This window comes from Xyrauchen texanus, chromosome 15, assembly GCF_025860055.1.
Source record: "Xyrauchen texanus isolate HMW12.3.18 chromosome 15, RBS_HiC_50CHRs, whole genome shotgun sequence".
Lineage (NCBI taxonomy): Eukaryota > Metazoa > Chordata > Actinopteri > Cypriniformes > Catostomidae > Xyrauchen > Xyrauchen texanus.
In genome coordinates, this window is record NC_068290.1 from 3,630,619 (window position 1) to 3,654,462 (window position 23,844).

Sequence of the window (23,844 nt, forward strand, 5' to 3'; positions counted from 1 at the left end):
TTTTAAATATATACTGTAAACAAGTATTCAAAAAAATTCATGGCTAACAATCCCTTTAAGGTTAGCTAACAGCTAAATTAATGAGACTCACAAGAAATAATGATATGAAAAAGACCTTTTTATTGTCATCGAATGATACTGTACAATCACAACTCTTTCAGAAGCGCAAAGTGTATTTGATCATGCTGAGAGACAGTCCGGTCAAACATGACGCTTTATTTTAAACAATATAACCTGAAAGAGAGCCACTACACCGTGTGCTTACTCAAAGTGCTCTGATAACTGATTTCATTACACAACCAATGACAGCAAGCTCATATAAGGTCCATCCAGGTCAAGTGAGGTCCAAATGTCTTGAGTGAACATATAATTATATAATGGCTTAATAAACAGCGTCTTTGTTAATGCACTGAGTTTTTTCCCTACATGACTCTGTAGACTGTAAAATACACAGAAAACCTGGTAAAGCCATACTGGGACAGATGAGGTTATAAAAGTACAGTGTCTCTCAGCATCAGTACAAACATAATGTACTCAAAACACATGGGAGCAAGAACTACATGGGTCTAGTCAGGATTTTGTGACGACTTGACTTTACTGGCCTCAAAGTTTGTTCAATGTTTTGTTCCATGACCAATGATTAAAAACCTGTAGATGTTGGAGAAAAATGACAAAGCTAGTATTCATACAGTGAGTATTAAAAAGCAATCATAAAGACTAAAGGCTGTTAATAATGCAGACATATTTTCAGAACATAGTGCAAAACATAATGACAAAGAAATGCTATTATATTTCATTACATTTGTCAATAGCGTGATGCAAATTTTTTGACCAGATCAATTAAGCATTACAAAAATACATTAGGAATAGGGCTGGGTATCGACATCATGATTCAATGCATTGCGATACATCCCAATATCATGAGTCGATGCATCGTGATACATCCCAATATCATGATTCGATATATCGCGATACATCACAACATCATGATTCGATATATCGCAATACATCACAACATCATGGTTCGATATATCGCAATACATCCCAATATCATGATTCGATGCATCGCGATACATCCCAACATCATGATTCGATGCATCGTGATACATCCCAATATCATGATTCGATGCATCGCGATACATCCCAACATCATGATTCGATGCATCACGATACATCCCAATATCATGATTCGATATATTGCGATACATCACAACATCATGATTCGATGCATCACGATACATCCCAATATCATGATTCGATATATCGCGATACATCCCAACATCATGATTCGATGCATCACGATACATCCCAATATCATGATTCGATATATTGCGATACATCACAACATCATGATTCGATGCATCGCGATACATCCCAACATCATGATTCGATGCATCGCGATACATCCCAACATCATGATTCGATGCATCGCGATACATCCCAATATCATGATTCGATGCATCGCGATACATCCCAACATCATGATTCGATGCATCGCGATACATCCCAACATCATGATTCGATGCATCGCGATACATCCCAACATCATGATTCGATATATCGCGATACATCACAACATCATGGTTCGATATATCGCGATACATCACAACATCATGATTCGATATATCGCGATACATCACTACATCATGATTCGATGCATCGCGATACATCCCAACATCATGATTCGATGCATCGCGATACATCCCGATATCATGATTCGATGCATCGCGATACATCCCGATATCATGATTCGATATATCGCGATACATCCCGATATCATGATTCGATATATCGCGATACATCCCGATATCATGATTCGATATATCGCGATACATCCCGATTTCATGATGCGATATATCGCGATACATCCCGATATCATGATTTGATATATCGCGATACATCCCGATATCATGATTCGATATATCGCGATACATCCCGATTTCATGATGCGATATATCGCGATACATCCCGATATCATGATTCGATATATCACGACACACGTCTTTTAAAAGATTTCTAATTTTAATCATCTTGGAAAACCTTATTTCTCAACGACCCATTTACATTACATTATTTTCCTTGAGGTTCTCTAGGTTAGTACCATTATTTAATTTTTCATTATTTTCCAACCTCTCTCTGTCAATGCTGTTTTTTTTTTGCTGCTGTCCCTTTAAGAGTTTTATGTAAACATCACATTCACATGTTAATATGATTGTGGCAGGGAGGTGGGCAGGGCCGTGTCATGATGCTGCACACCCGCCCCCTAATCAGGCTAATCAAGCCCTGGAGAGGGATAAAGGCGACCAGAGGCAGCTGTTCCCAGGAGATATTGATATGGGGCAGCTGCCCGGCATGTGTTTGTGTTTGTCTTTTAGTTTAAGTTTGTTATTAAACTATTATTTATATTTTTAAGCCATGTCACCTCCTCCTTTCCATTGAACTTCGTTACAATGATAAATATTGCTTTGCTGTGCTCATATACTCGTTGTGGGTCTGCGTTCGGCTTCAATATCTCGTTCTTATGAACAGACCAAAATTGTGAAATAATGACATTGTAATGGTGCGTTCACATACAACGTAAAGCGAGCATTTCGCACGGTGCAATTACATATAAAGTCAATGCAAAGATGCGACTAGATGCGAATAGATGGGAATTTGTGGCGGGCGGCGCAAACGAAGTGAATGGTGCGACTCGAACACATGAAATCGCTACATTCGCGTGACACGTTGTCGTAAATTCACATGACACGTTGTCGAAAAAGCCTATCAGCATTGAGATTGTCCAGATGTCACTGACGTACTGACGTAGTAGCAGAATAAATTGGGAAAAATGGATGAAAAAATTGTTGTAGCGGTGTGTGGGCACCCGGAATTGTATGACACAACGTCATACATGTACAGAGACCGCACGAAAAAAGACATCGCTTGGAGGAAAGTAAGCGAGGAATTTGGAATACCTGGTAAGTTCTGAAAATATGCGCGTCTACTTGATCCAGATTGGTTGTACTTTACTATGAAACAAGTCGTAGAAGTCGCTCCTCCTTTCCTTTTCCGGAAGAGAAGGGGGAATACTCGTGGGTTCCCGTAACTTGTGCGAACGCGAGTGTGGCAGGGAGGAGGGTGGGGCCGGGTCGTGATCCTACACACCCGGTCCGTATTAGGCTAATCAAGCCTCCGTGAGGGATAAAGGTCGACTGCAGTGGAACGTGCGGGAGAGAGATCATTTACGGAGGCTTGATTAGCCTAATACGGGACCAAGTGTGTAGGATCACGACACACCATAAGTGAACTATTCCTTTCATACTAATCTTCTTACCTTCACTGTTAGTCTGTAGCGCCCCTCCAGCATCTACTTCCTCTATACTCTTCCTGCCTCTTTCAGTTTGCCCACCAGACCATCCACTGTCTCCACTTTAACTCCAGCTTGTCTCTGAGGAGGTTCATCCACACGAAGCACCTCCAACCGGGACGCCATATCGACTCCCAGGTCTCCAGGCTTCACGTTTGCAATTTTCTTCTTCTTAGCTTTCTATAGAAGCACAAAAAGAGTGACATCATAGTTGTTTCCCTGACAGTGTGTTACAAATAAGGAGCTACATACAAACCCTTTATTTGGTCACTTTTGCACTCCTCCAGCATGTAAAAGTAATCCTTATGTAAATATATCATAGCGCGATGTCACTGTACCATTATATTAGGCAATGTGGCGTATCTGGGCGTGTTTAGACGAAGGTCAGCGGTCACCACAGCTGGCATTTTGATCTTTATGGTCTCCAGTCCACCATCAACTTCTCTCACCACCTTCAGCTTGTCTCCCTCTATGGCCACCTCAGATGCAAATGTTCCCTAAAAACAAATGAATGATTATTAATCAATCTAGATTTTAATTTGGGGGCAGCGAATACCCTTAAATCACTCCAGAAAACAAAAAAGTGTGACAGAACAGGCATAGCAAAGCGTAATTGGGCTCAAAAGATTTGACCAGCTCATTGGAAATTGAATTTTGTTTCAACTAATTTCTGTAAAACAACAACATTAATAATTATAAATCAATATGTGGCAGGGCGGAGGGCGGGGCCGGGTCGTGATCATACACACCCGGTCCCGTATTAGGCTAATCAAGCCTCTAAGGTATAAAGGTCGACCGCAGAGTATCATGCGGGAGAGAGAGATCGTTAGCGGACATGTCCGTCATGTGTGTGTTTGTGTCTTCTTTTCAAGTCTGCATAGGCCAGGAGGTTTGTTGCCAGCAGTTGTTGAGCCGCGAGCTGGGCTTCCCCGGACAATAGAGGGACAAGGCGAGCTGCCCATTGGTCATGTGGCCAGCCCCAAATTTCAGCGGTGCGTTCAAAGAGGTCGAGAAAGGCCTCTGGATCGTCCGCCGCCCCCATCTTCTGTAACGCAGGCGGGGGCAGAGAGGCGCGGGGGTCCGGGGTCGCGGCTGTGGCTGGAGCGGCCTCCTGGCTGATGAGACTCCGGATCGCATGCCGGTCCTCTGCTTGAGCCCGCATGATCTCGAAGAACCGACGATCTTGGTCCTGCCGGAGCTCAAGCAGGGACTGTTGGTGGCTCTGATGCAACGCAGCGAGGGACTGGAGGACCTCCGCCAGCTGGGAGGACTCTATGGGGCGATTTCCTTCCATAACTTGGAAAATCTTGATTCCCGGGTTTCGGCACCAGTGTAAAGGGATCAATGGAAAGGAGGAGGCGAGAACCGGCTTGATAATATAAATAATAGTTTAATGATAAACTTAAAAGAAGACACAAACACACACATGACGGACATGTCCGCTAACGATCTCTCTCTCCCGCACGATACTCTGCAGTCGACCTTTATACCTCAGAGGCTTGATTAGCCTAATACGGGACCGGGTGTGTATGATCACGACCCGGCCCCGCCCTCCGCCCTGCCACACAATACTATATTACAATAATATGATATTTACGTGGACTGGGTTTAAGTCAATCAAAATCCAGATAACTGACCTGTGGCCAGTCCAACAGAGCTGCTGTCATCTGCCCAGTTTGATTGCAGTCATCATCTATGGCCTGCATGAGCAACATTACCATGACAAGTATTTATTTCACTGAAAGAACCTTTGACGAATATTTATTTGACTTTATATAAAAATGTATTTGAAAATATTTCAGCTTGACTTTCGGCTACCTGTTTACCCAGCATGATCAGATCTGCTTCCTCTTTCTTGGCCAGGGCAGCCAGAATCTTGGAGATCTGCAGGGGACCAAGCGTCTCGTAGTCTTTTCCGGTCACTTCCACGTGTATGCCGCGGTCTGCTCCCATGGCCAGAGCCGTCCGGATCGTCTCCTACAATACACACATTTCTACAATGCTGCATTTACTTTTTATAAAATTCCGTAAAAAATTCCCAGATTCTGTGGTTTCGGTTTTAATTTTTCTGGGTTCCATGTTTTATATTTTAATTACATTTTATCATCAAAATGGCGTATAATGAAATTAATTCATAAAACTTTAATTCAAATAAAATATAATAATTAAATTATTATTATTGTTGTTGTTGTTATTATAAATACTAATTTTTTATATTTAAAATACATATTTAATTTTAAATTGTTGCTAGTATTATTATTATTATTATTACTACTACTATGTTGAATATCATATTACAGTAGTAATATATTTATGTCATAATGTCTTTAGTTTCACGCATCCATCTGAATCTAGCTTTTATTTTGGCGGAAACTGAGTGAAGAAGACTTATTGATTCAGAGGTGTGCAGCACATGTAGACTATATATTATATATTTTATTAAATCGCATTATTTTGCAGTTTAATAATCATAGTTGGCATATTCGTATTTTATTAACTCTCAAATTGTCATTAATTTCATCCCAAAATTTTCAAATTCCATGAAATTCTACATTTTCACTCTAAATTCAATTTATGACTGACTTTTATCTATCTCGTTAGTGTTTACTGCATCACGGAAATCATAGGACCTTAGAAGTTAATTTAATTTAAAATCCTGTTTACTAGTAAATGACGAGTGAAAACTGAACAGTATTAATGATCACAGATCAATCTACTAAAGGTCGACCGATAGTGGATTTTGCTGATAAGATAACTGTCTGTCTTGTCACTGAAGTCGTAGCATTTTCAAATTACACGAGGAATCGGCAACAGGGGTGAACACATTACAAAACATTTCACTATTGACGAATCGCCAACGACTCTGCCTGGACTCCAAATTACATTTCACAACAGAGTACATGTGAGAAGTGATACGAGATACGAAAACAAATGCATGATCATATGTTATGCTTTTCAGAATATGATGTGTATGTTTTTAACCATATATTTTATTGGTTACAATATGAAAAAGTAGCTCCTACTGAAAAATCGACCTATTTGCTGACCTGACTGTCCAAGAGAATTGGCAATTTCTCTCCAACTCTTCTCTTTCTCCAGCCGGTTATGGGACAGTTCAGATAAAACATCAAATCTGGTGCTCCTGCCAATGATCCACACATTTTTCCTCCTTTTCTTCGGTCCAATGTGACTTTCTCGATACCGCAGTCTGTTGCAGGGTCATCAGGACTCCCACTGAAACTTCCTGTGCACCGTTTCTTGCTCTCTCATTGGCTGTAGATCAACTCTGCAGTTGTATTCAGTCAAAACACATTTCACATTGCACGATTTGGAGTCGCAGACAGGTCCATATATTTAACATTCTAGATATCTCGCTGAGATCGGCGACACGTTGGTGATTCTCTCAGATTGTGTCTTTGATAGTTCATACATTGCGATCGTTGCTTATGGGAGCAAGCTCTGATTTGCCTACAATTTCGTGCTTTTGTCGGTGATCGCCACAAAACTGTCGGCGAGCAAAATTGTGCTTAAAATCTCGGCATTAGGTGGTGGAAAAATGTGTAGTCTTTCCTTATTATTAAGTGTACAAACACAGAGGCTACAAGATCTAGATGCAGTTTATTTGATGGACTTTTAATCATAAACAAGCCCGAAACACACTGGGGACTCTTATATTGAAATGGAGACTTGGCTCCTTTACAATACTCTATATTTAAGTATTTACCTAATTAAGCCTTATTTATAGCCTAATATATATATATATATATATATATATATATATACATATATATATATATATATATATATATGTCACCAGATTAGGCTTATATTATATATATATATAAATATTTATATAATAAAATAATAAATATCTTATTATTATTCACAAGATATGAAGTTGGAGACATGATGTATTTGCTAAATGAGGCATATTTCCATACAACCACAAATTCACAATATATATTTTTTTGCATGCCCTCGCTTCAATTTAGAACACATGATTATCTCATCAAAATATTCACTGAAGTGAGGATAAAAATATGGATTAACATTGTCAATGATGAAAGATTTAGATACAGCAAATCCAAAAGCCTGTCTGCAACTAACATCGATGTTTTGCAGATAACCGACAGTTTCAAAAAAGCAACTATTGGTGCAGATTAATTGGTAAAACCGATATATCGGTCTACCTCTATTATCTAAAACATACACCTAAAAAACAAGTTAAGCAATTAATTCAACAACAGAGCTGAACTGGTACCATGTTGTGGATTTAAAACATTAAAACGAAAAGGTTCAATGTCACGAGGGCCGTATATCAAGTGGCATCTTGCAATCATATAAAAATTATAAAATAAATGGTTCTGAGTTTCTACTTTAAATTTTGATTGGATCAGCCTCGTTTGAATCCGATTTATTAAATGTTATTCCCTTTAATTATATTGCTGTTGCTGCGGTTTTATAAACAGAAAAAAGCAATGGGAGGAGTGAAATGTCTGAGTGAAATGCATCCTTTGAATACCAGTTGCACAACTGTTTCTTACCTGTACCTGTTGAGGACCACAGCTCACAGCCACAACCTCCATCACAAGCTTCTTCTCCTTGAGTTTGACGGCCTCCTCCACTGCAATCTCACAGAAGGGGTTCATCGAATGCTTGACGCCATCTGTGACCACTCCTGTGTGATCCGGCTTTACTCGGATCTGAGATGGGCATCATTACTTTCACCATTACTTTAATGATTATCTGAGTTCAACATAAAAACGTAAGAATAAAACCATTATTTGTTCTTAAATGATTATAGCTTGCTACTGTATGTCTTTAAAGGTCACTGTATTACTTTAGAGACAAACGATTTCTCTCTTAGTCGGATGTTACATGTCAAACCTCCATTAACCTGTATGCATACCAAAGGTGGGATGGAGGACACAGACAGATTCAGATACCAGGCTGTGTCATAGTCCAAAGCATACAGACAACACAAAGTGATCAGTCTGTGACCCCAGCGACGACACCATGTGAAGATATAAGAGCTAATGGATCACATCCGAGCCTCCAAAATGTACTAACAAACAGAAGCCTGTAAACTGTGACAATAATCAGCGCACCGTCTGTTTAAACTGAGTTGAATGGCACAGACTGTTTGGATGAGCTGTTAAGACCATTATAATGATAACAGTGTTTTGATAACCAGTCAGATCAATATGACCTCATAATCGCTCAATCAGTGAGCCACATAACAACAACTCACTCCTTGACCTCTGGTTGCTTGATTCTTGGATAACTGATGTGAAATATTTTAGGGACTTTGAAATGCTCAGCATTAGGACTCCATCTAAACCTATTTTAAAACAACATTATGCTAATTCTACTATTATTATGCATTCACATAATACAGAATAGTAAAAGACCAAATATATCAAACTAGCCAGAGTTTTGCCTCCAGATCACATCCTCATATCTGAACACATGCATTCATATTTCTTTTAGATAATTACACCTGGACAGGTGAGTTCATGTGATTTTTGCAGTCTTGAGAGTGAGGACAGATCTCATTATTGATCTTGAAATCATTAATGCAAAATATTTGATCTATTTATAGATGACTTTGATTATATAAATCAACAAGATTTATATATAACACTGACCTTGATCTAAAAGTTCAGTTCACGTGTTTACTCTAGTTATATAACAATGCTGGCCATGTTATGATTAGTTCAATGCAACTGCATATTATTAAATAAAAAAATTTAAAAAATTTAAAAAAAACATTTGCAAGACGTTAATAAAAGACAAACTCATGTGTACCTTGACAGCATAGTCAATAACCCGTTTAACTCCGACCAGAACACGAGAGCTCATCGTGAACGCTCAGCTTTCTGCTGGAGAACCACCGGAACGAAAGGTTTTCAGCAGAAGAACAGAGCCGGAGTGGTATTGGTGCGACACCATATGGGGCGGGGTTTACAAACTACGCCCATTCCCTGGGCCAATAGAATCGTCCAGATCAGTGAGCTGTCAATCAAACGCCGGGCCTTGACCAATCGTTTACTCCGGGTGCTCATACAACTGCGATCGGACTGAACGGATGGTAAAAGTCGCTCCTTTTATTAGTAGGTAAAGGCCGTGTGTTTGTTGTGACTAAACGCAGCGGTTTAGAGCATACTACTATTAAATTACATTATTATAAAAAGTGACTGAAGAAAAACGCTTTCAGAAACCACGAACTGAACATTTGCATTGCAAAAATTATTACTGTTTCGGAGCTCTCGATAAAAATGTCTGTTAGTGCTCCCAATGCTAACTAACATCGTCTATGTAAATAAAACCAAAGTTCCTTTTAGTTTTTTGGGGAACCAATTCCCAACGTTCTTGGAACGTTCTTTTTAAGTTATGTTTTTTAAAACCATATACTAACGTTCCCAGAATGTTGAAGGGAGGTTTTTGTTTGACAACCTTAAAATAAAGTTAAAACGTTTTCTATTGGTTATATTTTTATTTTATTTGTATAACCAAAGGCCAACCTTCCCAGAAAGTTGCTATGAGGTTTTTATGGGGCAACCTAAAGAGAACTTCAACAGAACATTATCTAATGTTTATGTGGATAGACGGTTTTCCAGTAGGGGTAAAATCTTTCCATGCCACCACCACAAGCAGTTCTCGACCTGCCACCGCCGACACTTATTTCATTAATATCTTTCAGGGAGTGGGATTTATTTTTTATTTTTTTGCATACCATTCCATTAAAAATAAATCGCTTACTGCACCTTTATTGATGGGGACTGCATAGCAGGAATCACCCTGTCCACAGTTTTCAAGATCAACCACTTGGCGGCGCCATGATGATTCTAATTGCCTGTTTTCTACGGCTGGTCACGAGACGTCAAGTAAAAACTGCCAAAACGAGCGGTCAAGAGGAGAACAACAACCAATTAAGTGTTTCTGGAGTAAAAATGAATTTCAGACGCAATTTGTGCCTTTGTTGGCTGTATTAACAACTCAGAATAATGAATGATATCAACGTAACTATCCTCTGACCATAGTTTAATATCACACACACTGTCTATAAAAAAAGGTAAACTCGACTTTGTGAAGTATCGTCATGTTTTTTTTACATACATTTTTTAAATGTAATATCTCAAACATTACACAAACCGCATTACACAAAGACTATACGCAAATGCGAGTGTAAACTTACGCCGGAAATTTAAAACAGTCGAATCGTGGAACACTTCCACATTCAGGAAAAGGGTGGACAGATGAAGTTACTGTTTACAAACAAACGCTCCGCCCCGTCACTTCCGGGTTCTTTTGGTACCCCAGAAAAGAGCTGGTTTCTATGGGTGCTTTGCTCAAATTGTGATGAAACTGCTCAAAAAGTGCTGTTTGTGGATATTAACGTTTTTTTTTTTTTTAACAGACTACTATCACAAATTATGTATATGCATTTATTTTGAAATCAGTAGCTTAAATAATATTGTTCAATCGAAAACGGCTGTTATTAAGTTTTGATATGGCATACTAGGATGCCATTCTATATGTAAATTATGACAGTGATGGAATAATCTGTATTACCTGTATCAGAATAAGTAGTAAATACATCTGTATAATGTATTGTATTTAATATGTATTATTTGTATGATGCATGGGTGGCTGCCAGGACCACTAATACAATCACTGTTAATACTAGCCATGATTTTTGTGTTGGCAGATGAAAATGATTAATGAAACTTATTTTATCTTACATTTAACGGAGTGCGCATCCAAATCCTAAATCACATTTTCCATGCTTATAAAAGGAGTGGACATCCATAACACTCTTTTCCCATTATCTGTTGTCCAATGTCTGTGTTTCTTTGCCCACTCGAACCTTTTCTTTTTGTTTTTCAAAATCATTAAAGTGATTTTCTTGTACCAAATTAGCAGTTTAGCATGATTACTCAAGGATAAGGTGTTGGAGTGATGGCTGCTGTCTAGATTTGATCAAAAATGACTTTTTTCAAATAGTGATGATGCTGTTTATTTACATCAGTAATGTCCTGACTGTACTTCTGTGATCAGTTGAATGCCAATTTGGTGAATTAAATTAAATCAATTTCCTTCCGAAACAGCAAAATCTGTAAATTATTCCAAACTTTTGGCCGCCATTGTATATATAAACTCAGCAAAAAAAGAAACTTCCTCACTTTCTTTCAGCTAATTTAACATGTGTAAACATTTGTATGAACTTATAAAGAATCAACAACTAAGACATAAACTGAACAAGTTTCACAGACTTGTGACTAACAGGAATGGACTAGACTGCACCAGATTTGCCAGTTCTTGCTGTGAGATGTTACCCCACTCTTCCATCAAGGCACTTGCATGTTCCTGTACATTTCTGGGGGGAATGGCCCTAGCCCTCACACTCCAATCCAACAGGTCCCAGATGTGCTCAATGGGATTGAGATTCGGGCTCTTCGCTGGCCATGGCAGAACACTGACATTCCTGTCTTGCAGGAAATCACACACAGAACGAGCAGTATGGCAGGTGGCATTGTCATGATGGAGGGTCATGCCAGGATGAGCCTGCAGGAAGGGCACCACATGAGAGAGGAGGATGTCTTCCCTGTAACACACAGCATTGAGATTGTCTGCAATGACAACAAGCTCAGTCTGATGATACTGTGACACACCGCCCCAGACCATGACAGACCCTCCACCTCCAAATCGATCCCGCTCCAGAGCACAGGCCTCGGTGTAACGCTCATTCCTTTGACGATAAACACACGTCCGACCATCACCACTGTTGAGACAAAACCGTGACTCATCAGTGAAGAGCACTTTTTGTCAGTCCTGTCTGGTCCAGTGAAGGTGGGTTTGTGCCCATAGGTGATGTTTTTGCCGGTGATGTCTGGTAAGGACCTGCCTTACAACAGGCCTACAAGACCTCAGTCCAGCCTCACTCAGTCTATTGCGGACAGTCTGAGCACTGATGGATGGATTGTGCATTCCTGGTGTAACTCGGGCAGTTGTGGCCATCCTGTACCTGTACCGCAGGTGTGATATTTAGATGTACTAATCCTGTGCAGGTATTGTCACACGTGGTCTGCCACTGCGAGGATGATCAGCTGTCCTTCCTGTCTCAGTCGTCTCACAGTACGGACATTGCAATTTATTGCCCTGGCCACATCTGCAGTCCTCATGCCTCCATCCAGCATGCCTAAGGCATGTTCACGCAGATGAGCAGGAACCCTGGGCATCTTTCATTTGGTGTTTTTAGTCAGTAGAAAGGTCTCTTTAGTGTCCTAAGTTTTTAATAAGCTGTTGGTGTCTTAACGACCGTTCAACAGGTGCATGTTTATCACTGGGCCACTGAGTCACCGGGCTCTATCAGTTCAGGGTGTATTCTCCTGTGTTAAAATATGTGAATAAATGTATATAAGAATTTGAGAAAAGGAGTGTGGATCATCTTATTATATATAGAATTATTTTATAAAATTATGTACATTATATTTGTAATTAATTTACATTTTTATTTTTATTACATTATAAAAATAAATATACATGTCAAATATTTTTGTTTACGTAATATTAAATTTTTTATTTATTATATATGAATTTATTTAAGTGAAATAAATCATTTTGATTTTAAATACATTTAATTTAATTATCTAATTTAATTTAAATATATTTGATTGTTGTTGGGCTATTTATTTTTTATATGCGTCAACACGTATGTCTTTTGTTGTGACTTTCGTGTGTAAAATAAATGTTCACAAGAGAGAAATTCATCCAGGAGTATGTTGTGGAGTGTCTCCATGGTAACTGCAGACGCCTCAACGTCGCGTCGTCTCATTGGTTACAGGTGTGTGTTCGCATTCCAATGTGCAACTTGATTCGAGCTTCTCTGTTTTGACTTCTCAAAATACACAGAAATATCTGCCGACCTTGAATTTAAACCATGCGAATATATTCCGTGGAATGCTTCCGATTCATTCAGGTGAGAAGATACATTTCACAACATTTAAAGCCATGAAGAAGCGGTCCTGAAGCATTTTTAAAATATGTAGACACTTAAACCACTTACAAATGTATGAATGCCATTGCATTACATAACATTTCATAATAATAAGTGGCCTTTGTGATGCATTTGATTTTAAAGAAAGATAGCACAAGCACACTTCCAAGCAAAACTTGTCACAAAATGAAATGTATTATGTTTAAAATGATAACACAATATATATAATATTGTGACACTTTTTGTGGTTGTTAGTGGAACATGTCTATGGTTAATATGCTGACATACACCTGTGTGAGGGGAATTGGCATCATACATCCATTAAAAATCTCCAAGATACTAGTAGATTAAAAGCAGAGAAAATGTATTATAGGCGGACCACTTCTATTAAAATGAATGGGAGAAATTGGAACGCCTGACGGCAGCCATTGGTCAGCGGATGTAGAAAAGAAGTCCCGCCTTACAGGTAAATTAACCAATCACCTTTTAGATACAGATATCGCCTATCAATCAACTTGAGATCGCGCATGCGCATTAGTTATTAAAGCCGGAATAATTGCGTTTTTAGCGTATAAATAAATATGATGCAAAGGAGCACAATTTATTATACCAGTGTTGTCAGATTTTATTGATGATTTGAAATATGTTCTTTGATCATAATTTTGACCTACCGTTTTTTAGATTTGGGTCTTTCTCCATTCAAGTAGATTGGTGCTGCACTTTCATGACTGGATGGTCAACAGTGGGCTTACTTGCTTGAGAGACTTTGTTAAAAGTCCAAATGGTTCAGAAAGTGATGTTAGCTCTGAGAAAAGCTCAAGCACCATTTTAAATATTATGTTAGTGGGGCCACTGTATGTGCATGTTTTAAAAGTCTATTTATTTGTATATATTATTAAGCAATACGCTCATTAGAAGTTTTCCTTAGTGAATGATGTTGTTGTTTGAAGAAGGAGAGGGCTGAAAATGATCTTTAATAAGGATTTTAAAAAGTATTTCTCATCTGATTGATCAGCAGAAATGTGAGTGATGAAGATTGTGTTAAAATGCCTCTTCAAGACAGAAAGTCTAGAGGACCGATTAAATCCCATCAAAAACCCAAAGACGCCAATCGAAACCCAAAGTAAGCAGATTTATGAATGTCTTTTTTTTAATCATTTATTATGTGATAAATTATGGGCTAATTATAATTATTTGTTTTTAGGGAGCTTCTTGATCTAAAGAGGCTTCTATCTCTGATCACAGCTCCTTTATCCAAAAAACAGGTAAAGAAAAAAATCATAGTTTTTTGTTGTAAAATCATTGTAATAATACATGAAAACTATTGTAATACAAATCATAATAATTTCTCACAATACTATTGTGAGGAATAGAAATTCAGTACTGTCACATAAAAAAAGGAATTTAATTATTTCAACACAAAACAGCAATAATTACATAATTAATTTGGACTAATTAATTATTCATTAGAAATATTTCTCTAAGTTCAATACTTGTATAACAATTAACACAGCCATTTTTTTATTTTGACATATAGCACCCAAAAAAGTGATTCACATAGTTTTTAGATAACCTGATAACAATAAATGTTCAACGTAACCATTTTTATCTACTGATTGTACTGAGTTGAGCTGAATATCTTTGAATTTCAATCCATTTTAGTTCTGCTTCCTTAAAGTGAGATTCTCTCATTGTTTAATCACCCTCATGTCACCTGAGATGTGTGACTTTCTTTCTTCTGCAGAACCCAAATTAAGATTTTTAGAAGAATATCTTAGCTCTGTAGGCCCATACAATGCAAGTGAATGGTGACCAGACCTTTGAAGCTCCAAATGTCACATAAAAGCAGCATAAAAGTAATCTTTATGACTCCAGTGGAGTCTTCAGAAGTGATATGATAGGTATGGATGAGAAACAGATCAATATTTAAGTGCTTTTTACTATTGATCTCCACTTTCACTTTCGCTTTCATATTTTGAAAGTGAAAGTGAAAGTGGAGATTTATGGTACATATTGATCTGTTTCTCAGCCACACTTATCATATTGCTTCTGAAGATATGGATTGAACCACTGGAATCTTATGGATTACTTTATGTGCTTTTTGGACCTTCAAATTTCTGGTCACCATTCACCATACATGTATTGTATGGACATACAGAGCTGAGATATTCTTCTAAAAATCTTAATTTGTGTTCTGCAGAAGAAAGAAACTCACACATCTGGGATTTCATGAGGGTGAGTAAATGATGAATGTTCATTTTGGTGTGAACTGTCCCTTTAAATTCAAAATCTAAGTACAATTCTGCATCTTCCGCTCTGAATGGCATTATTTGCACTAAATAACATGTCTGATTAATTCCTGCTCACCATCTCAGGTTTCAGCAGTAAGTCAGTCTAAAGGACTGAAATCTCGGATCTCCTCAAATGTTCCCAACCGGAAAATCGGTCCAAGCACTGAAGCGTCTGAGCTGGAGAACTTCAGGTGCACAGCATGGATTGTACTCTGGTTACCTGGGTTTACTCATGCTCTGTTGGATTTGTTTTAACCAATGTTCATGGTGTTAACAGCGTGGCCTACAGAAACCAAAGATGTTTTAGCGACCAGCCACATCACAAACTCTTCCTGGACATCTTCACTGCCTTGATGGATAACAGACTCGGATGCAGGTCTGTATGCTTACCTGTTATGATGATGTCATCTCATGAGTTTATAGATCACTTCAAACAAGTCTCTTTTGATTTCAGTGAATGGTTGGAAAATTCATCATCAGACAACGTTTTAAGAGTTCTGAATTGCTTGAGATTGTTGATCAGAGATTCAAGTCATCAAGTAGGACCCTAAAATTATTATATTGTTCGGTTTTGTTCTATTTCAAGTGATAGCTCACCCAAAAATGCAAATTCAGTCATTGTTTACTCATCCCTGAGTTGTTATAACCCTATATGACCTTCTATCCTTTTCTTAACACAAAGGGAGAAATTGTGAAAAAAAAAAAAATTATATTGTGATGTCATACAATGGCAGTTTATGGTGACCACCTCTTCAAGCTTCAAACAAACACAAAAGTATCATTCAGAAGTCTAATAAATTATTCCACGAGACTCTTGATTGTTATGAAAGAATATGAAAATGTTTGGTGGCAAACAAACCGAAATCTAATGTATAATTTAGAGAAACTGCGTCTGAGCGCGTTCATGATAGAGCAACAGTTCACGCAGCCCCCTCGAGGCTTTGGGGCGTTCAAACAGAAACGTATTTGTTTTATCTAAAAGCAGATCCTCCACAGCGATAGTGACAAGAGAACACAACACAGCTGCACACAAAACAGAGAACAGAACTTACTAAACACGTCTGAAGAGTTTGTAGTCGAAGAATTTATGCATTTCTATGCCCAGCCTTATTTTTCTAAACTGGAGTCCTCAATCAAAGAGAGAGATGGAGTAGGTCTGTGTGCTTACCTGTTATGATGGAATGGGAATGTCTGATGGAATGGAATGGAATGGAATGTGTGTCTCTTCTTCTCCATTCTGAAACGGTGAGTATCAAGCTGGGTACACACTGCCAGCGACATCGCGCGCAACAGCGACTCCATCGCATTCATTTTCAATGAGAGCACAGCGACTTCCGGCAACACGAGCTGTCGCGACCGTTGGCGACTAGATGTGAGCGTGTCCAGCGACGCGACAAAGTTGAGACAAGTTCAACTTTATTCAAATGAAGAGCGAACAACAGAAGCGACAGCCAATAGGAGAGAAGATGGGAGAGCTCACGTGATCCTTTCTCTCTCTCTCTCAGCTCCTGCAGTAACGGAAAGATGGATGAAAGGCTAATTCTTGCTGTTAGCAATGTTCCAGTGCTCTATGATATGGATATGGTATAATCCAGCCACAGCTCTTGCACCAGCCGGTGGTACTCGCCGTGCTGACTCCGAGATTTAATGGTTTTGTGGACCCAGACAGACCGGCGTTTGCGTTTTCGCCACAGATAAACAGCCGCTATGGCAAAGAGCACGCCTTATTTCTCATTCATCTTTGATATAAAGCATTTTATGTACTGATTCCATTTATATTTAGTCTTTTCCCTCCAAAATGTTTGCTTTTAGCGCCAAGAAAAGCGATTTGCTGTCAAGAGCAATGGAATGACATCCGTGAATGTCATTTATAAACGTTACTAGGCAACCAGTAGTGGGAACGCCCACTAGCGACTTCATAGCCAGCCACTGGCGACCTGCAGTGACAAAGTCGCTGGTAGTGTGTAAGCAGCTTTAGAGAAAACATTCCGTAGGTGTAGCATTCTCTGGCAAAATCAAGTAGCTTTTAATCGACTCATGAGATTCTGGCTTTAACATACTGTTATGAGAACATTTTTGGACCGGTACCACTTCACAGTAGACAGAGTTATTTGTGCAATGCCAAAAATAGAAAATAAGCGATCGATAGAATGTACCGTCGCTCATCACGGCTGGATAAAAACTCTGATTAACATAGGAAAGATACCTTTCATCGCACGTCGTTTGCCGTCAAGTTAGGACATGGTGTAGCTGCGGCTGCCTGTAGCCTCCTTTATGTTTCTGTACTCCATTCAGTAAAATAAGGCTGGGCATAGAAATGCATCAATTCTTCGACTAAAAACTCTTCATACATGTTTAGTAAGTTCTGTTCTCTGATTTGTGTGCAGCTGTGTTGTGTTCTGTTGTCACAATCGCTGTGGCGGACCTGTTTTTAAGTTTTCACTTGAACGCCCCAATGTCACGAGGGGACTGTGTGAACTGTTGCTTTCGTGCCCTATCATGAATGCACACAGGAGATCAATGGTCAGTGAACATTTTCACTAAATAATTCATTCGATTTCAGTTTGTTTCTCACCAAACCTTATCGTATGCCTTCATAACAATCATGAGTCTTTATTAGACTTCTGGATGATACTTTTGTGTTCTTTTGAAGCTTTAAGAGGTGGTCACCATAATCTGCCGTTGTATGACATCACTGAGCACAATTCTTTTCACAATTTCTCCCTTTGTGTTCAGAAAAATAAAGAAAGTCTTATAGTGTTATAACAACACAGCGGTGAGTAAACAATGACTGTATTTTCATTAGATGTTTGAACAACTTTAGAGGACAAACATGATGTCCAAATGTTTTTCTGCATGCTCTTTTAGAAAGTCTTCTTTGAACTCCAAGGCGCTGGGCAACTTGCGAAGGTAAAGATTTTCAAAATTTTCACATGCTGAAAATAAACATTAGCTTGAGGAAATTCATTGTGTTTTTCTCATTTGATGTACATCAAGTACATGGAGTCGGTTGCGACCAATTATCTAGAATGCAGAGAAGACACACTTCAAATCGAGCAGCTGGTTGCCATGACATGTGAGACAACATCCTGCAATGTACTTGCCTTTTCCATGCATTTTGGAAATAAACCGGAAGAAGACCAATGTGATTGATATTGTATTCCCCTCTATTTTCTTTCTCTATGCAGATATGATTCAGAAATTGTCTTCAGTCGATGAACAAAGGCAGTGGATTATTAATTGTGGGGCACACAAGGTTTGTGTTTCATAGAGGAAATATTTTGAAGAATGTCATGTATTTTTACAATCCATATCATGCTTTAACCTCCTGAGACCCCTACATGACTGTTAAGTGCATTTTCCATTCCCCTTTTTGATTATTAACTAGCAGCGCCTTAAAAACATGCAAAAGAAAAAAAAAAATTTTTTGGGACCAAATAGTTTTCCTAAAAATGCATGCCCACATATGTGGACAGTGGTGCTAAGTTACAAAATATTAAATAATACCAAGCTATAGAAAGTTCGATTTGTTTAAATTAAATTGTTTATTGTGTTTCCAGAAGTGTTGATTATTTATGTTTTTCAGACATTACAGACATTATATCAGAAATTAGCATAATTAATTCTGATGCAAATTAATGTCCAGCATCGTCCAATCACTGCCAACCATGTTAAAATAAAATGATACATTATAAATGGTGAATCTATGTACTGATGATCATTGTCCCATGTGTGTCAAACATGTTGAGTGATCCAAACATCATCTGCAGCTGAAACTGAACTTTTGATCAGAGTGAATGCACTTGACTGCATAGAGAGCTGTAGGATGCTCCCTTGCTCCCTGTTTAGTGAATGATTTGACCTCCAGTGTGCTGTCTTTCTGCACTGGTCTCAGAACAGTTCGAAATGTATGCACTCATAGAGTGATAATACACTAGTAAATTGGATATTTTAACTGAAACTGAGCATACACGAATGTGTTCATTGCGTTTAACAGCGTGCCGTTTTGGGATAAATTGCTACAATTTTTAAAATGGTATATCGGATGAAACTAAAGACTCTAATTTTTGGACTCAAACAGGTTTCAATATTTTGTTTTGTGGTTGGCGCCATGTTGTTTTGCCTCATGACTCCGTGTATCTAAATTTGAACCCTTTCCTGACAGCATAGAGTCTCCTGAACTGAGATCAGTTGGTTTAAATAAAATGAAATTATGTTTTGTGTATAGTAAAGCCAAAATACAACATCCACGCATTTGAACGTGGGGTCTCACAAGGTTAAACAGCAGATTGTAGTTTATTGTTTATTAGTAGTATTAGGGATATTCCTGTTACGATTAGAGATTTGAACAAACCCTAAGTATTAAACTTCGGTGCATACCACCCCTCACAAAGTTTGTGCAGCAGCAACTTAGCAACCTCATAGCAACACACTAGTTTAACCACTTCAAACACCCTAGCAACCACATACTGTAGCAACACAATAAAAACCATGAGATCACCCTAGCAACCACCTAGCAAAACACTAAAACCACGCTGAACATCCTAGCAACCACACAGCAACATACTAAAGACTACTCCGAACACTCTAGCAACCACATAGCAATGCACCCAAAAACATTTCAACACATTAGTAAAACCACCTAGCAACACACTAATAACCCCTCAGTAACCACCTACCAATGCCCTAGCTACCACCTACCTGTAGAAGACCCTAGGAACCACATAGCAATGTTAAGCAGCACACTAAAAGCCATTTGAACACCCTAGCAACCAAATAGAAACACTTACAACCACTCTGAAAGACCTAGCAACCCCATAGTAATGCACTTAAAATATTTAAACACCTTAGCAACCACCTAGCAACATGCTAACAACCATTCTAAACACTATTAACCATATACCAATGCTCCAGCAAACATGTACCCGTAGAACACATTGGAAACTACATAGCAACACCCTAGCAACTACTTAGAAACTTCCTGGCAACCACCCACAACACCGTAGCATCATGGTGGCGAGTTTTGGCAAGCACTACTCAAATTTTGTTTGGAAAATGTAAATATCTTGTTGTATTTATCACATAGACTCTTGTGCGGCTGCTGTCCACGCGGGACAGTAGTGTGGTGTTAGGAGCGCTCCTGGCTCTCACAACACTTGCTGAAAGGTACTTTTACATCAAAGTGATACAAATATATAGTGATTACATTAGCTTCTTTGGCTTTTGTCCATAATTCCACTTCTTGTTTAGTCAAGAATGCAAAGAGAATATCGGGGAGCTGTCCGTGGTGGAGCATCTTCTAGTGGTATTGCAAGAATATGACATGTTATCCAAAAGGTACACAACTATTTTTTTTTTCAACTAGGAATTTTCTCTGTGTGTCAATGAATGCTGTAAAAACACCCGCTAAATGCGGGTAAAAATTGGCAGTGGCGGGCAACTCCATCACTCTTACCAGCAACTTTGGCAGGTGACCTTTTCAGAGTTATTCCTGCATTGAAAATTATTATGAATGTCAGGCGACTCAGAACCACTGGCGAAGCAAATTTAATGCATCTGTGCAGGGCGAATAAAGTGTGCGAACCGCCTCAGCACACATTATGCCGGGTGTCCTCTGGCTCGTGGTGAGCGAAGGGAAGCAAACGTTTTCCATTCAATCCAATGGGAGCAGAGCTCCACGCTCGCGAGGTAGATTGTCAATTGAATTAATTTAAAACTGTGGACACACCAGTGGACACGTACGGTCAGTGTGCTCCAGAGCGTGATTCAGTCGTGCTCAGTGTTATGTAAGTTAATCTAAAAATATTATTAACTACTAATTACATTTTCTACAGTGTAATTAGATTACTGTACTAATTACCTTGTCACGGCCCATTCGGCCCGTTTCTCATCCGACCCACACTGGTGTTCGGTTCTCCCGACGGCCAGTCCGTCCCTGAATGGCCCCAAAGTGCATCAGCCCACCGGGAAAATGCCCGGTATGCCAGATTACCAGTCCAGCCCTGGTTTTTACAGAAAAATGTAAACGGAGTGGTTTTGTGGTGCACAGAAATATTCCTTTGTTTATTTTCTTATTTTAGCATTTCAACCAACTTCTTGGGTGAGACTGTATGTCTGTTTGGGGAGAGTGTTCAGGAAACCTGTTTGAAAATTAGACACTAGTGGCACTGAAATGACACACTTCACCTTTAAATCTTGATTAAAAACATGTCCATGTATGTTAACTCCTCCTGTATTTCTCCATCATGCATTTGTATGTTTGTTTTCTCAGGTTGAGTGCAGAGCTGTTGCGGTTGCTGTGTTGCGTTCAGCGCGTCAGAGAGCAGCTGCGTCAGTGTGACGGGGTGCCTGTGTTGCTCAGTCTCCTGCACGCTGAACACATCAAGCTGCTGTGGAGCGCCGTGTGGGTCCTCGTGCAGCTGTGTCAGGATTCAGAGTCCAGCGCTGAGATCCGAGCATGGGGGGGCGTGCAACAACTGCTGCGCGTCTTGCATGGGTACGTCTCAATGCAGTCTGTTCACATGGATTATGCTGGCTTGACAAAGCAACATATGTTATTGTTAATGCTGTCAATCGATTAAAAACTGTAATCAAATGGATTACATGATATGCTGATTAACTAATTAAACTAATCACAATGTTTACAAATTGAAAACATCAATATTTGCTGAGGAAAAGCCCCCAAATGAAGAAAAATCAAAGATATTACATTGTTGTGGCAGATGACTAATGCATTAACCCTTTAAGCTCTGAAGGTCTTTTTAAAGATTTCCTGATTCATTGGCATACCCAAAATTAAAGGCTATACAAAACAAACAACAACAAAAAAAAGGTGTTTGGTATTGTTGTAAAGAAAACTTTTCACATTTTTTAATGATATAGATTATGATAAATTCTGAGACTCTCAGCCTAAGAAACTGCTGAAAAAATTCAAATTAAGCCAAAATGTTACCTTTTTTTTCTTATTTTTCTAATTTGTCATTATATATCTCTGGGTGTAAATAAGGTGACTCTGAAAAACTGCTTTTGTTTAGTTTCCAATCATGTCAACTGTATCTGAGAAAAATATTTTGTTTCACAAAATTTGTTTTGATACGACAAAGAAAAAAAAAAGCTTCTCCAAACAAATAAAACATAATTACTGTACATAAAATCTAATTACACATGCAAAGACAACAATGACTAAAAGTTTGCATAGCATGTAGACATGATTTAAAAAATTTGATTTCACAGAGTGAGTTTCATTCTGTGCCATTCGAGTCATCATTGAGGCTGTGTCATGTATTTGGCGCCATCACCTGGTGGCCACATGTAACACTGTGTGTAACGTTTGAATAACGAGGCTGACGAGGAGATGCGGATCCAAACACAGTTTGAGTTTATTTAATCAGAAAACACAAAATGAACAAAAGAACAACCCACGAGGGGGAAAAGAAACATAAACTAGTTAAGGTAACCACGGTAGAGACAAACAGGGAACAAGGGAGAGAAGCACACATCAGGCTAACATCAAACAACGATCGACAAAGACTGAACAAAGACACGGGGTATAAATACACAAACATGGGAAAAGGGGCCAATGAAAGAACAGAACTCAAACAAGATAACAAGGTGATTAACAGAAACCAAAGGCAAATTAACAAGGGCAGGTGTAAACAATGAACAGTGAACACGAACGCTAACAGAGGACTGTGGAGTTAAATAAGGGACTAAAGTGAAAACTAAGAAATACCAAAAGTGACAAAATTACAAACAAAGGGCAACAGAGGGACAAGACAGGGTAACCATTACACTGTGCTTCATGTGGATTATCTAAAGATCTAGGCATCCGATTACCTTGTGTGTGGACTCGTTTGAAAGATAATCACCTAAGTAATATGTGATTTTTTTATGTTCTGTTTATGGTTCATAAAGTGAAAACGCGACATATAAGCAACACCAGCAAAATGGTCAAAGACTCGCTATATTTTTGTCTATGAGTAAAACAAATAGGCTGCTTGTATTCTACTCGAGAGTTTTCGAACAACTTATGACACATGGCTATTTGATAAGTTTGATGATTTGACTGATTGCAGTAATATGTACAGTGCAATTTTCTTTTATAAATGATAAAATCAGAACACTTCTGATTTGTCAGCAAATTTCAAAGCACTTGTTCAGTTGTGGTCATAATGCCTATATGCATTGGAAAGTAGAGCTTCTAA

At 38.7% G+C, this 23,844-nt stretch overlaps 3 protein-coding genes across 4 annotated transcripts in view; 2 read left to right on the forward strand and 1 right to left on the reverse strand.

The window, feature by feature from the left end:
* LOC127655440 (free fatty acid receptor 3-like) overlaps window positions 1–23,844 on the forward strand; it is a 526,022-nt gene that overhangs the window by 485,970 nt on the left and 16,208 nt on the right. The gene's annotated exons all lie outside the window — the stretch shown is intronic.
* etfb (electron transfer flavoprotein subunit beta) lies at window positions 113–10,577 on the reverse strand. 2 transcript variants are annotated; one of them, XM_052143270.1, is made up of 7 exons: window positions 10,548–10,577; window positions 7,894–8,052; window positions 5,168–5,326; window positions 4,987–5,049; window positions 3,688–3,846; window positions 3,317–3,529; window positions 113–648 (listed from the first exon to the last, which is right to left on the reverse strand). In XM_052143270.1, the coding sequence occupies exons 2-6, from the start codon at window positions 7,996–7,998 to the stop codon at window positions 3,359–3,361; spliced, it is 657 nt and encodes a 218-aa protein (XP_051999230.1). In that variant the 5' UTR covers window positions 7,999–8,052; window positions 10,548–10,577; the 3' UTR covers window positions 113–648; window positions 3,317–3,358. The 2 variants fall into 2 exon arrangements, with proteins under 2 accessions (XP_051999230.1, XP_051999229.1); XM_052143269.1 differs by lacking the exon at window positions 10,548–10,577 and adding an exon at window positions 9,158–9,253.
* Window positions 13,205–23,844, forward strand: part of nek10 (NIMA-related kinase 10) — a 28,050-nt gene continuing 17,410 nt past the window's right edge. The window contains exons 1-13 of the mRNA XM_052143260.1: window positions 13,205–13,331; window positions 13,723–13,815; window positions 14,368–14,472; window positions 14,554–14,614; window positions 15,725–15,831; window positions 15,918–16,016; window positions 16,095–16,179; window positions 18,509–18,550; window positions 18,638–18,716; window positions 18,829–18,896; window positions 20,727–20,806; window positions 20,891–20,977; window positions 21,912–22,136. Of these exons, the coding sequence (XP_051999220.1) occupies window positions 14,396–14,472; window positions 14,554–14,614; window positions 15,725–15,831; window positions 15,918–16,016; window positions 16,095–16,179; window positions 18,509–18,550; window positions 18,638–18,716; window positions 18,829–18,896; window positions 20,727–20,806; window positions 20,891–20,977; window positions 21,912–22,136 (1,010 nt within the window). The 5' untranslated portion in view covers window positions 13,205–13,331; window positions 13,723–13,815; window positions 14,368–14,395. The remainder of the gene's footprint in view (window positions 13,332–13,722; window positions 13,816–14,367; window positions 14,473–14,553; window positions 14,615–15,724; window positions 15,832–15,917; window positions 16,017–16,094; window positions 16,180–18,508; window positions 18,551–18,637; window positions 18,717–18,828; window positions 18,897–20,726; window positions 20,807–20,890; window positions 20,978–21,911; window positions 22,137–23,844) is intronic.

Bases quoted from the DNA above. Each gene is read 5' to 3' on its own strand.
- etfb (XM_052143269.1), bottom strand. From the start codon at position 9,211: ATGAGCTCTCGTGTTCTGGTCGGAGTTAAACGGGTTATTGACTATGCT. The intron at 8,053-9,157 runs GTACACATGAGT...TGCCCATCTCAG, and splicing joins TTATTGACTATGCTGTCAAG to ATCCGAGTAAAGCCGGATCA. The intron at 3,530-3,687 runs GTACAGTGACAT...GTGCTTCTATAG, and splicing joins CCACATTGCCTAATATAATG to AAAGCTAAGAAGAAGAAAAT.